Raw genomic sequence first — 13,192 nt, 5'->3', positions numbered from 1 at the left:
GCTGTCTCTCCAGCCTCCTTCCTCTCACTGTCACTCCACATACCAGCTATGCTACCCTCTTACTGTTCCCCACATTTATCCTTTTGGTACTTTTCTGTCATTGCACTCATGGTTCCTGCATCCAGCTCATCTTTCCTCACCTTTGCTGCACGAGGAATAGCCAACTCAAATGTGACTTCCTATCAGGAGGCCTTCCAGGATTCCACAAATAGGGTGTGTTGCTCTATCTTCTGCATTCTTTGGATTTAGCATACCACAGTGATTGCTAGTGTGGACTCTAGAGTCAGACTGCTGGCTTTCAAGTCTTGCCTGGCCCCTTCCCACATGTGTGACTGTAGGCAAAATGAATTACCTTTGCTCCTGTGCCTCAGTTTCTTTATCTGTAATACGGGGATGTTAAGAATAATGCTTTTAAGTCATTGATTAAAAGAGGCAATAGTTTAAAGTGCTAAGCCCAGTGCTTGGCCATAGTTAGCACTCAATAATTGGTTAAAAAAAAAAGTTGTTTTACTGGTACTTTGCATATCTCTCATCATCTCATATAGTTTAATATATCTGCCCTACTAGATCAAGTGCTCCTTGAGGACAGGTTCATATCTTGTTCACTTTCTCTGGCCCCCTGTGTACAAGTTTGCAGGAACTTGGTTGAATGCTTTCTCATGATAAATTTGCCTTCAAAATAAAAAGGGGCAATGGATAGAGTTAGGGAATGCTTGAGAATGATCACAGACCTGAAGTTGATGTGACCTCGATGTCCACTAGTGTGTCCTACTCTGTGGCCGAGTGTTCCTTTTGCTGGCAGCACAGGTAGTGCTTTTATTTTGCCAAGACAGGGTAGGAGACCATGTGAAGGTTAAGCACTTCCTAGGTTCATGTTCATGTCCATTTTGTTTTTGTTTTGAACTGTAGGTGACATGTCTGAGAGTAAAGCCAAGAAGATAGAAATCAAGGATGTGGATGGGCAGACCCTGAGTAAGCTGATTGACTATATCTATACGGCTGAGATTGAGGTGACTGAAGAGAACGTCCAGGTAAACTCAGCTCCAGCTGATAGCTCAGTGTATCATATACTCAGCCCCTCCCCCCCTCCCGCCCCCCATTTACATCATCATTTCCTTTAACCCTCACAACAATTCAGTTGGTAACTGTAGAGGAAACTGAAGCTTCAAAGAGAGTGGGTGACTTGTCCTGAGATACGTGGCCAGGGCGAACGACCCTCATATCCTGCCTGCCTGACCATGGGACCCATGTTTTTAACCACCAGGCCGTAATCCCTCAGAATGAGCTTGAGCCCCAGAGCAGAAAGTCTTTAACTCATGCTGGTTCAAACTCTTGGAGTCTGGGTGACCCTTCTTCTCCCCAGTCATCATCTCATCTCGGGGATTTTGAGTATCAGCTTGTGAGGCTGTTTAAAGTTTTTCTCATGTCAATGTTAGTCAATGAAATGCCTCTGAGCCCATGGAGGTGCCAAGCACCAGCCTTGAGTGTCAGCAGGGGTGTGTGGCTGTGAGGTGGATTGTCTGTGCCTCTGCCTCCTTTTGCCGACCTGGTCTCTTTCTCAGCCATCTGGAGTCTAGAAAAGAGGAATCAGCAAAGACACTGCTTCACCCAAAGGTGTGTGTCCTTTCTGTGGGGTGTAAGACATCAGTGTCGTGGCACTGAAGGTGGGATGGTGGAGGGTGTGGCCCACTCTGGAAGCTTGTGAACAACCAGGTCAAATGCAGACACAAGATGTGCTATTTCTTATCATTAAGGATCTTGATATTAAAATAATGGAAATTATATGGGATATGAAAGGTTTTTCTTCCTTTTTTTGTTTTTTTAAAGCAAAATTCTACCTTATTTATTGTGAGAGAGATAAATTAAACTATATGAGATGATGAGAGATATGCAAAGTACCACGATATATTTCTCTTATTCAGAACACCATGCCCTTTTTAGGGTTGAGGTGTTTGGGAGGCCAAATTGGTAATTGTGTATTCATTCCATCTGGCCAGAATGTTTGAGGGCCTCTCATATGCCAGACACTTTGTTGGGCACTGTGTATGTACCAGTGAGCAGAGGTGATTCCATTGTCTCCTTTCATGGAATTTGTGTTCTAGGGTGAAGACAGACACTCATCAAATAGGCACACAAGTAATGTTTATGTATAAATTGTGGTAAGTCCTTTGAAGGAGAGGAACAATTTGAATGAAGTGGGGAATCTAGGAAGGGCTCTTTCATGAGATAAGATTTGAGCTGAGGACTGAAGGATGGATAGAAGTTGGTTTCGTGTGGTAAATGGTACTCTGGTAGGGGTGTTAGGGTACCTGCAAACTGAGGGTCTGAGGCACCCTGCATTTGGACCTGTAGAGCCTGCCCAGGGTATAGCCTGTTTTTGTCTCTGGTTCCTAGACAGACTTTTGGGTGGTATAGTTTCTACAGTGATCTAGTCTAATCCTTCCTCGCCCTTTTAAAACTGAAATTTCTTTTATGCACAGTAAAATGCATAGCCATTGCATTATTTCTGGTCTTTCCCATCCAGAGTGGAGTGGGCAATGCCATGGTTACATACTAGGTCAAGCAGCAGAATTTAAGCAGCTGAATAACTTTTGGGCAGTAACAACAAGTGCAAAGTAATTTAGTATAAAATATGTATAGGGTATGTGTGGAAAAAAATTTTTTTAAATGGGTGATAGTTATATGAAATCACCATGTCTTTTAAATTCATTTAGATGTTTTTGAGACTAATATAAATATTGAGATTTACAAAATGCAGGAACTTTGCATTTTGCAACTTTAATGAAAAATGCTAGATGTCAACCTAAAAAAAGTGTAGGGGTTAAATATATATTTTTTAAATCTTGTATTAGAGATACTATAAACATGAAAGTGATAGAAGAATGTGCAGAAAAGAGATAAACATAGCAAGCCTGCTTGCTTTCTTCAGAAAGGCTTGCTTACAAAGTCAGTCTTCATCTGGAGTCTGGCAACTTGGATTTTGAGAGAGTTCCCACTCCTCTAGTGATAATGGTAGTAGCTTGCACTGCTTAAACTGTTTGTGCAAGCAATATGGTTTATGCCGATCACCTGCTTTCCTTCTGAGAGTTTGGAATTTCAGTCCACACTAGGCAGAAGGTGCCTGTGTAACTGACACCTGACACACGTCTTGGCCTCTCAGAGTCAGGCTAGCTTTCCTGGTTGGTAATGTTTTGCACATGTTGTCACTGTTCATTGCTGGAGGGATTAAGTGCGTTCTCTGTGACTCCATTCGCAGAGGACTCCTGGAAGCTTGTGGCTATTGTTCTCCAAAATTTGCCCCATGTACCTTTTCCCTTTGCTGATTTTGCTTTGTATCCTTTCAAGGTAATAAATCTTAGCTGTACTTATAGTGAGGAAAACTAGAGCTTCTCTGACACCCCCACTAACATTCTGGCTCAAGGATCAGTTTTCTCATTTGTAAAACAGGAATCATAATAGTGCCCATTCTGTTGGGTGGTCATGAGTTAGACTGCCTGCCTTTAAATCCCGGCTCCACCATTTTCTAGCTGTGTGATCCCAGGCAAGGTACAAGAACACTGTGCCTCAGTGTTCTTGTCTGTCTCATGGGCATAATAATAGCGCTTAACCTCTTAGGGTTGGCGTGAGCATTAAATGAATTACTATAGGTAAAGAACTTAGAGGAGTGTGCCACAGACAGGGTAGGCACAGAGAGCACTGTGAACACAGAAGCGTTTTCACCAAGGGGCACATGTCTGAAGGTGGAGACAGGTGGCCAGGCAAATGGGTGCCCTCCATTGTGGTAGGGGCCAGAGTGGAGGTACCCAGGAAGCAGAGAATGTTCATCATCACCTTGATGAGGGTGGTTAAGGGCAGACCTCACTGAGGATGCATGGTGTGGACTGGGTGTTGAAGGAAAGTCTTGGAGGTCAGGCCTGCCTCCTCTTCTGCCTGTCTGTGACCCCGCTGGCCTGTGAGCCCCTGGAGGGACCTGCTGCGTTCAGTATTATCTGGGAGTGAGGAGAGGCTGCATGTGCAGGGACTCCCCTGGGAAGCACAATGTGGAATAAAACTCTGCAAAGCACAACGTGGAATAAAACTCTGCAGTTTGGAATCAATCATATATGTGAACTATTTTCCTTTTTTTTCCTTAACTTTATGGTTTGGTCAGGGATGACCTTGGGGGAAAACCAAAACTGGTTAAGAGAAAGTTTTAGATCAACATGTGGCTGCTTCTTCCTGCTGTGATGTATGTATCTGCTGAGAGTTGCTCACAAGCTGTCTATGAAGACAGTATGTGTGAGGATTCATTGCACTGAGGATGTGTACACAGAGGTTCCTGGGAAAACAAGGGTTAGAGACTTGGGGCTTGGTTAAATGGCTGGGAGATTATGCCCTGCTTCTCTTTCCAGCCACACATACCTTGGAAAGACTGAACTGCCCTTCTACAGTGGAGGCAACAATTCGTAACTGATTCTTATTAATACTCACTGTAAGCAAAGCACGTGTTGATCACTTCACATGCATTATTTCGTTATTGTAACCACTACTGGAAGGTTCTACTATGATTCTTCTCTTACAGTTGAAGGAACTGATGTTGCAACGAGTGAAGTGTACATTACCCATGGTCACACAGGTAGTTAGTGGTGGAGTTGGGATTTGAATCCAGCTCTCTCTAACTTGCTGTGCCCTGTTGATGTGATCAATTCGAATTTCTTATGAAGTGGATGATCAGAATCTTGACTTCAGCTTGTATTAATGAATAATAAAAACCAGTGTAACTAAGGATTCCCTATGCACCAAACACTGTGTTACTTGCTTTAAATGTATTATTTCATTTGAGTCCAATGACAAGCCTTTAAGGCAGTACTATTATTACACCTTTATGGCAGAAAGTGAAGAGGAACTAAAAAGCCTCTTGATGAAAGTAAAAGAGGACAGTGAAAAAGTTGGCTTAAAGCTCAACATTCAGAAAACGAAGATTATGGCATCGGGTCCCATCACTTCATGGGAAATAGATGGGGAACAGTGGAAACAGTGTCAGACTTTATATTTTGGGGCTTCAAAATCACTGCAGATGGTGATTGCAGCCATGAAATTAAAAGATGCTTACTCCTTGGAAGGAAAGTTATGACCAACCAAGATAACATATTCAAAAGCAAAGACATTACTTTATCAACAAAGGTCCATCTAGTCAAGGCTATGGTGTTTCCAGTAGTCATGTATGGATGTGAAAGTTGGACTGTGAAGAAAGCTGAGCGCTAAAGAATTGATGCTTTTGAACTGTGGTGTTGGAGAAGACTCTTGAGAGTCCCTTGGACTGCAAGGAGATCCAACCAATCCATTCTAAAGGAGATGAGTCCTGGGTGTTCTTTGGAAGGACTGATGCTAAAGCTGAAACTCCAGTACTTTGGCTACCTCATGGGAAGAGTTGACTCATTGGAAAAGACTCTGATACTGGGAGGGATTGGGGGCAGGAGGAGAAGGGGATGACAGAGGATGAGATGGCTGGATGGCATCACCAACTCGATGGACAAGAGTTTGGGTGAACTCCAGGAGTTAGTGATGGACAGGGAGACCTGGCGTGTTGCAATTCATGGGGTCGCAAAGAGTCGGACATGACTGAGTGACTGAAATGAACTGAACTGATTACTATCTTCATTTTACTGTTGAGGAGTCAGAGGCAGAGAGAGGTTAAGTAATTTGCCTTTAGTCACATGGCTGGTGAGTGGAGAAGTCAAAATTCTCAGTGACACTATACTTCCATAAAATTTTTTTTCTAAATATTCTAAGTGACACATTTAATCACAGTGTAGTTCTGCTAACTCTCCTGTATACCGCCCACACCCTTCTTCTTTCTCTCAGTAACTTTTTGTTTAGCACTGTTTCTGTGCCAGGACTCATGCCTGGTGCTGGCAGAGGCAGAACTTGCTGTGTGTGGGGGGGCAGAGGCCCTGGACACCCTTGTCACCTGGTCCTCTGACTGGTACCCTCCCTCCGTGCATGGCCCTGCTTCCCTGAAATTCCAGGAGTAGGTGCTTTCTGAGGCAGGGCATTTCCTTTTGTTTTTGTTAAAGGAAACAAACTCTGTGACGGGATATCCTCTGCTGGGTTTTCATGTTATCTGAGGGAGAGAAAAAAAAACAACAGAGCCTTTGCATGAAAAATGGAGGGGAAGCCATTTGCAAGCTGGAGGGGAACCTGTAAACTCTTTGCTGAGGGTCATTCCAGGGCCTGTTTTCCCAGAACCAAAATGCTGAGACGGCGAGAGGCAAGCTGAAAGCTTTTAACCCAGGGTCATCTTCCCTTCCTGCAGTGGTTCCAGCCAACTTCTCCTTCTCAGGTCTTAGCCTCCTTCCAGGGGCCAAGCCACACAGCCCTAGCAGTTCCACCAGGACAGCTTGCTTCCAAGCTGAGGACTTGCGCTTGGCCTCTTGTTCCTAATCTTGTTACTGCTACCGCTTGAGGGAGTCGAGCTGCAGGCAAGAGAAGGGAAGAGTAAATCATTTTCCAGCCTTGGCTGTAGGAGAGGGAAGTAAAGACCACCTCCTGGATGTTTTTCACTCTTTGTAGCCTCTGAGAATCTGTGTTGCCTCTCCTTGTGTGCAGCCCCCAGAGCCCCACTGGACCAGGCCCCTATTTATCCCTGAGACTCAGCAATTGAGTAGTGATACAGCATTCTGACTCCCTTGGCTCTTCTTCATGCCTTCCTGTGTGAAGCAAGCAGTGGGAAGATCACAGCATAAGATCAAAGAGAGGGAAGGGGCAATTAGAGAAACCACCAGCCCCGCTCATTTTGGGATGTCAGCTTGGGAACACTTTAGAGCAGGAGTGGACCCAAGCAGGATGGGGGAAGCTCTGAAAGTTTTTGTCTGCCACGTGGGTTTTGTGAACATTGAGGAAGTTGAAAGCTGTGTGGGTAGCTGTATCCAGGGAGGTTTTAAAAACTGAAAGTGTAATCTAAGGAGTGTGTTCAGTAAGTATTTATTATTTCATTTTTGGGGTAGTTGTCATGAGGTTGAAAATTTTAGCACCAAACTGTGCAACTGACTTTGTGGTAAAGAAGAGGGCAAGGGAGAGGGGGTGTGTGTCCCTGGCACGATAGCATTTTGGCTTGGCTGGGATGCAATCTCGGGGGTGGGGATTGGACTCTCAGAAATTCCTTCTCTGTGGTGCTAAAGGGCTGCTGTCCATTGCATCCTCTAATCACATCTGACCCTTGGTGGCTCCTGCACCCGAATAGGGTGTGTGCTGGACAGCATTGGATTACTCTTCCCCACCAGGGCTTCTCAGTGTAACTGAATACAAGTTCCTTGTTCCTGGGGTGAACAACTGTCCCAGTTTGTCCAGAATTGAGGGCTCTCCTGGGACACAGGATTTTGAGTCCTAGAACTGGCAAGGTCTCAGCAAACTGGGATGGTCGGTCAACTCATGGCCTGGCTTTAGGGTTTGTAGCTGGTGTTGGTTTAGGGCACGTGTTATGGAGGTCATGTGGGGAGTTTGGAACACAGCTTTCCTTTCCTGGTATGTATTCAGCAAGAATGGTTAATGGTTCTCCACTTTACTAGCAGGCCGAGACTAATCTGGTCCTGGAATCTGTTTGGCTAGGCTGAGCAAGCGCACAGGTTAATTGAGTTCCCCAGTTTATAGCTGCTTTGTGGGAATGGAGCTTAGGTGGTCAGATTTGGAGCCTGACTGTGTTCACTTACCGTCTCAAACTCTCCAGTGGGTGATCTTATCTTTTTCCTTCTCTGGAATGAATCAGTGGTTCAGAAAATACCAAGAATTTGATGGTAATATACAGTTGTCTTGCTGGTAGAAGAGAGAGGGGAGAGGAAGGAGAGAGATGTTTTCTAGAACTCAGCTGTCATGAGGGAGAGGTCTAATCTTGCAGGCAGGATGAACTTCCCTTTGAGAGTAGGCACATAGGTCTGGAGCGGGACCACTGATAGTAGAGGCTCTTGGTGGCATCTCTGTGTGAGCAGGAATGAGGAAGGGAGCCAACAACCCCAACTTTTGCACTGAAAGTCCTGTGTCCTGGGAAGTCTTTCGATCCTGGGCAAACCTGGATGGCTGGTTACTCTAGTGATGAGACAAGGCCCAAGAATGTGGCAGTGGGGCCGAGTTTTTAGCCTTAGCCCATGGAGGTGAGGAGAACTAGAGATGAGGTTCAGAGCTGTTTTCAGGGACAATCAGTCTCTAAAATTTAAATCACTCAAAAAAAAAAAAAAGAAAAGAAAAAGATGTTTATAGTGCTCTGAGTCAAGAAATCAAATGCATCTGCAGCCCATGTATATCTTCCTGGGCAAGCCTGGGTGAACGCAAGCAGCTGGGGTCTGGCTGGCCCAGACACTCTCCCTGAGAGCCAGGGGAGCAGCTGAGATCAAGGACTCAGAACATGGGGGTTGTTTTGGGGTGAAATGAATGCTGGGGGCCCCAAGCAATGCAGTCTGAAGCCAAACTATTCACAGCTATCTGATTTTTTTTTTTTTTTTTTCCTTAAGTCACTCTCAGATTGTCTGTGCCTCCCACAGGGTAGGGGAGAGGAGGGGTAGCAAAGCTGGGTTGAGGAGGACTTTACTGACTACCCTGGTTTTTTGATCTGAGGGCAGGCTTCAGGAGCTGTGGCAAAGTACAAAGGAACTCGACCAGGGTTGATTGTCTGAGCACCCATCTGGCCTGTTCAAGCTGGTCTTCCCTGGCTTTTAGGAAAAACACATGCACACACACTCGAGCAGGAACTTGTTTATGTCTCCCAGGGTACAGTATAAATACTCATGTGTCTCATGACCTTTCAAAAGGAACCTTAGCTCTCCTTTTGCTGAGAACCTTCCCCAAGATGTTCTTTACTATTTATCTGTTGGATGGGAGAGTAGAGTGTGTTTGTTTGAGTCCCAGTGGATTTGGGGATGATGCCCTCATTCCAGTAGATGCTAGAACAAGATCAGATTCCTGCTGAATCTTATAGGCTGGCACATAGGTGCTCAGTAATTAAATGGTGAATGAGGGTGTTAGCTATTCAGTAAATATCTTTCTGAGTAAAGATATTAACTAAAGGCTACAGGGCAGTGTTCTCAACTTGACTATACATTTACAAGCACCTAGGGAACTTCAGCAGTATCTCACTGTCCAGGCTACACCCCATTCCTATTGAGTTGGATCTTTGGTGGTGAGACCCAGGCATCAGTATTTTAAAACTTCTCCAGGGGATTCTAATATATAGCCATGTAGGAAATCAGTCTGTCTTAGCTTGGGCTGTCATAACAAAATACCACAGAGTGGGTGGCTTACACAACAGAAACTAATTTTCTCACAATGTTGTAGGTGCTAGATCTGGGTTCCAGCTGATTGAGTTTCTTGTGAGGGCTAGCTTACCAGTTTGCAGAAGGCCACCTTCTCCTTGTGTCCTTGCATGGTAGAGAGAGAGAACTCTGCTATTTATTTTTCTTCTTATAAGGGCCTTAGCCTCACTGTGAACTTCGAGATGTCCAAGCTGGATTTAGAAAAGGCAGAGGAACCAGTATCAAATTGCCAACATCCGTTGGATCATCAAAAAACAAGAGAGTTCCAGAAAAACATCTACTTCTGCTTTATTGAGTATGCCAAAGCCTTTGACTGTGTGGATCACAACAAACTGTAGAAAATTCTTCAAGAGATGGGAATACCAGACCACCTGACATGCCTGTTGAGAAATCTGTATGCAGGTCAGGAAGCAATAGTTAGAACTGGACATGGAACAGCAGAGTGTTTCCAAATTGGGAATGAAGTACATCAAGGTTGTATACTGTCACCCTGCTTGTTTAACTTATATGCAGAGTACATCATGAGAAATGCTGGGCTGGATGAAGCACAAGCTAGACTCAAGATTGCCAGGAGAAATATCAGTAACCTCTGATATGCAGATGACACCACCCTTATGACAGAAAGTGAAGAAGAACTAAAGAGCCTCTTGATGAAAGTGAAAGAGGAGAGTGAAAAAGTTGGCTTAACACTCAACATTCAGAAAACTAAGATCATGGCATCTGTCCCATCACTGCATGGCAAATAGATGGGGAAACAGTGAGAGACTTTATTTTTGGGGGCTGCAAAATCACTGCAGATGGTGACTGCAGCCATGAAATTAAAAGACATTTACTCCTTGGAAGAAAAGTTATGACCAACCTAGACAGCATGTTAAAAAGCAGAGATATTACTTTGCCAACAAAGGTCCATCTAGTCAAAGCTGTGGTTTTTCCAGTAGTCACGTATGGATGTGAGATTTGGACTATAAAGAAAGCCGGGCACCCAAGAATTGATGCCTTTGAACTGTGGTGTTGGAGAAGACTCTTGAGAGTCCCTTGGATTTCAAGGAGATCCAACCAGTCCATCCTAAAGGAGATCAGTCCTGGGTGTTCATTGGAAGGACTGATGCTGAAGCTGAAACTCCAATACTTTGGCCACCTGATGCGAAGAATTGACTCATTGGAAAAGACCCTGATGCTGGGAAAGATTGAAGGCAGGAGGAGAAGGGGGCGACAAAGGATGAGATGGTTGGATGGCATCACCAGTTCAATGGATACGTGCTTGGGCAAACTCTGGGAGATGGTGAGGGACAGGGAAGCCTGATGTGCTGAAGTCCATGGGGTCATGAAGAGTTGGACACAACTTGGCAACCGAACAACAAAAAAGGGTCCATGCAGTGGAGAGTAGCGGAAACTCAGGCTGGGGTTGCCTCAAAGGCCAGGCTGGGAAGTTTGGACTTACTTGGGCAGGCAGTGGAGAGCCATGCAAAGGCCTTGAGCCTGGCCGTGGTCTGATTAGAGCACTGCTTTGGGGAGATGAGACCTTGGTGGTGGGATCCTGCTACTCAGAATGTCACCTTCTCTTCCAGGTGCTGCTCCCAGCTGCCAGCTTGCTACAGCTCATGGATGTTCGTCAGAACTGCTGTGACTTCCTGCAGTCTCAGTTGCATCCCACCAATTGCCTGGGCATCCGCGCCTTTGCAGACGTGCATACCTGCACCGACCTGCTGCAGCAGGCCAATGCTTACGCAGGTAATGGGGAACAATGTAGCTGCATCTTTCCAAGCCTGTGAATTTAATAACCTGGTCTGTGGTGGACTCCTCAAAGATTATGAGGCTAGTGTGTTCTACTGAGAAGCAGTTACGATTTAGTCAAGGAGATAAGACACAGGTGGAAAGATAATTAACAATAGGGGAGTTCAGCTCAGTGCCAAGTGGAATATGACTAATTGCCAGATGAAAAGTTCAGACAGTAATTTTCATGAGAATAGAAGAAGGAGATCTGAGAAGACTTCGTGGGGGAAGAATAATTTCAACTAGGTCTTGAAATAATCTTTGTTTAGGAAAATTTCTATTTTGATCAAAGTGTTCTGTGAACACCATTTGAAAAGTCAAATAATGTTGCAAGTCTCATAATGATAAGAGTCTCCTGCTGTTTTTCCACCCCAAGTCTTGCTCTCTAGAGCCACTCACTTGCCTTTCTGAAAGAATTAAAATACAGGTGCTGATTCAGCCAAAAGTTGCTTCATCTGATATTTACCTCTCTTGCTGTAAATAAAATGTTATACAACTGGTTTGGGGTTTATTAGTTTTAGATGTTGTCTGTTGACTTCTCACAGAAGAATAACTGCACTTTCATAGATGTCCCCTCATATACATTCACTGTTCCCCTCTCTTTATTCTTCTATATCATTTCTACAGTTGAGCTAAGTTATAATTGGTTTTTTATCAGAAAACTTTTGTTTTAATTAGTAAGGCAGTGAATAGATGCTTTTTCTTTTACACAGTACTATGATCACTAACTCTTATAAGACAGGTACACTGAACAGTCTTCTCAGTACATCAGATAATCTGTTGAGTCCATTTTATTTTTTTTGGAGACATTCTCCTCACTAGAGCCTATCATCCTGTGATTTTTTATAGGGAGTAGTGATTTGAGGATGAAGGTCATGAGTGACCTAGGAAACAGGTCTGGTCATATGAATTGATAGATCTAGTCATGGCCACCTCCTTCCCTTGCAGTAAAACCTCTCATTCTTCCCCTGCCCAAGTGCTGGCATGGCTGCTGTCTGTTCTGTCTCCTGTTCAGGAAGCCAATGTCTGGGAGTTAACTGAGGGCCTGCTAGCTGCTCACATGCCAGCTCCCTGCATTGTGTTAGCCCCTTGGTCCACAAGTCAACAAGCATTTCTTCTGTTTTTCAGCATCCTCTTTTTGCTCTGATCAAGACCCCAGGAGCCTATACAGACTCTCACTTCTTGAGGTCTGTTTCTGAGGACACAAATAGGACCAGACGTTAGGATGTCAATAATGATGATTTTTGTGAAGGACATTCCCCAGTCTGCCTAATGCTGAGTTCTTCTGACTCTTTCTGACCATAATCCTTGACTCTCCTGTTTCTCTGCTGTCCCTCCTGTGCCTGTATTACCTGGCTTGATACCCTACCTCCTTTCTGTTCTCAGGGAGTGGTCACTAGTCCAGCCTTCTCTAGGCTAGCCACTCTTGAGGGATGTGCACAGACTTTGCTTCAGCAAAAGCTGAAGGCTTAACTGAGGCTGAGGTCAGTGTGTGGACATCTGCTGGTGCAGAGGTGAAGGGAGAATGCTTAGATGCCAGGAGGTCTCTGTCTCACCTCCCCAGTCCTCTCTCTAGAGTGTGCATGCTTGCATCCATACACAGCACGTATCACACCCTTTTGTAGTTGGCTCATGAGGGCATCAGAGGTTTGGGCTGTGTATTGAACTCCCCACATTTAACAAAGGCTCCTAGGTCTTGTGTCCTGGCTTCCCTCCACTTTCAGAATCTTTGTTTTCTCCCTTGCCCTTCTCCCTGTCTGATGGTGAGACTCACCTGTGGGAGAGTGGGGAGGAGGCGGTTTGGAGCACGTTGTGGTTTTGGTGCTCCCTGATCCTGAGGGCATGGTGATGTGGTTCCGCAGCATCGTGGGTGTGTGCTCTACATGTGTGTGTGCAGTGTCATGGTGGATGACTCTCAGCTAGTGTTTACTGAGCTTTCACTTTGGGTCACATCCTAGACTAAGCATTTTATGTTCATTTAAAGCATACAGTAGCTGAGGAAAGTAAAGCGCAGAGGGGTGAAGTCATTTGTTGGGGTTAGTTAGAAGAGACAGAGACAGGATTCAAACCCAGACAGTGTTTACTCCAGAGCTATGTTTATAACTACTCTGTTCTGTGGCTTCCAGGCCCAGCTTGGA

At 44.9% G+C, this 13,192-nt stretch overlaps 1 protein-coding gene across 8 annotated transcripts in view; it reads left to right on the top strand.

Moving 5' to 3' along the window:
* The window catches only part of KLHL3 (kelch like family member 3), a 299,223-nt gene that overhangs the window by 214,656 nt on the left and 71,375 nt on the right, over positions 1-13,192 (top strand). For all 8 annotated transcript variants that reach the window (XM_086411747.1, XM_086411748.1, XM_086411745.1 and 5 more), the window contains 2 exons: positions 910-1,031; positions 10,850-11,012. In XM_086411747.1, coding sequence (XP_086267873.1) covers positions 910-1,031; positions 10,850-11,012 — 285 coding nt within the window. The remainder of the gene's footprint in view (positions 1-909; positions 1,032-10,849; positions 11,013-13,192) is intronic.

This window comes from Bos grunniens, chromosome 7, assembly GCF_055505025.1.
Source record: "Bos grunniens cultivar Pamir isolate PY7600 chromosome 7, Bosgru_T2T1.0, whole genome shotgun sequence".
Classification (NCBI taxonomy): Eukaryota; Metazoa; Chordata; class Mammalia; order Artiodactyla; family Bovidae; genus Bos; species Bos grunniens.
The sequence above is the reverse complement of the archived record's forward strand: the minus strand, read 5'-3'. Positions and strand labels throughout refer to the sequence as shown.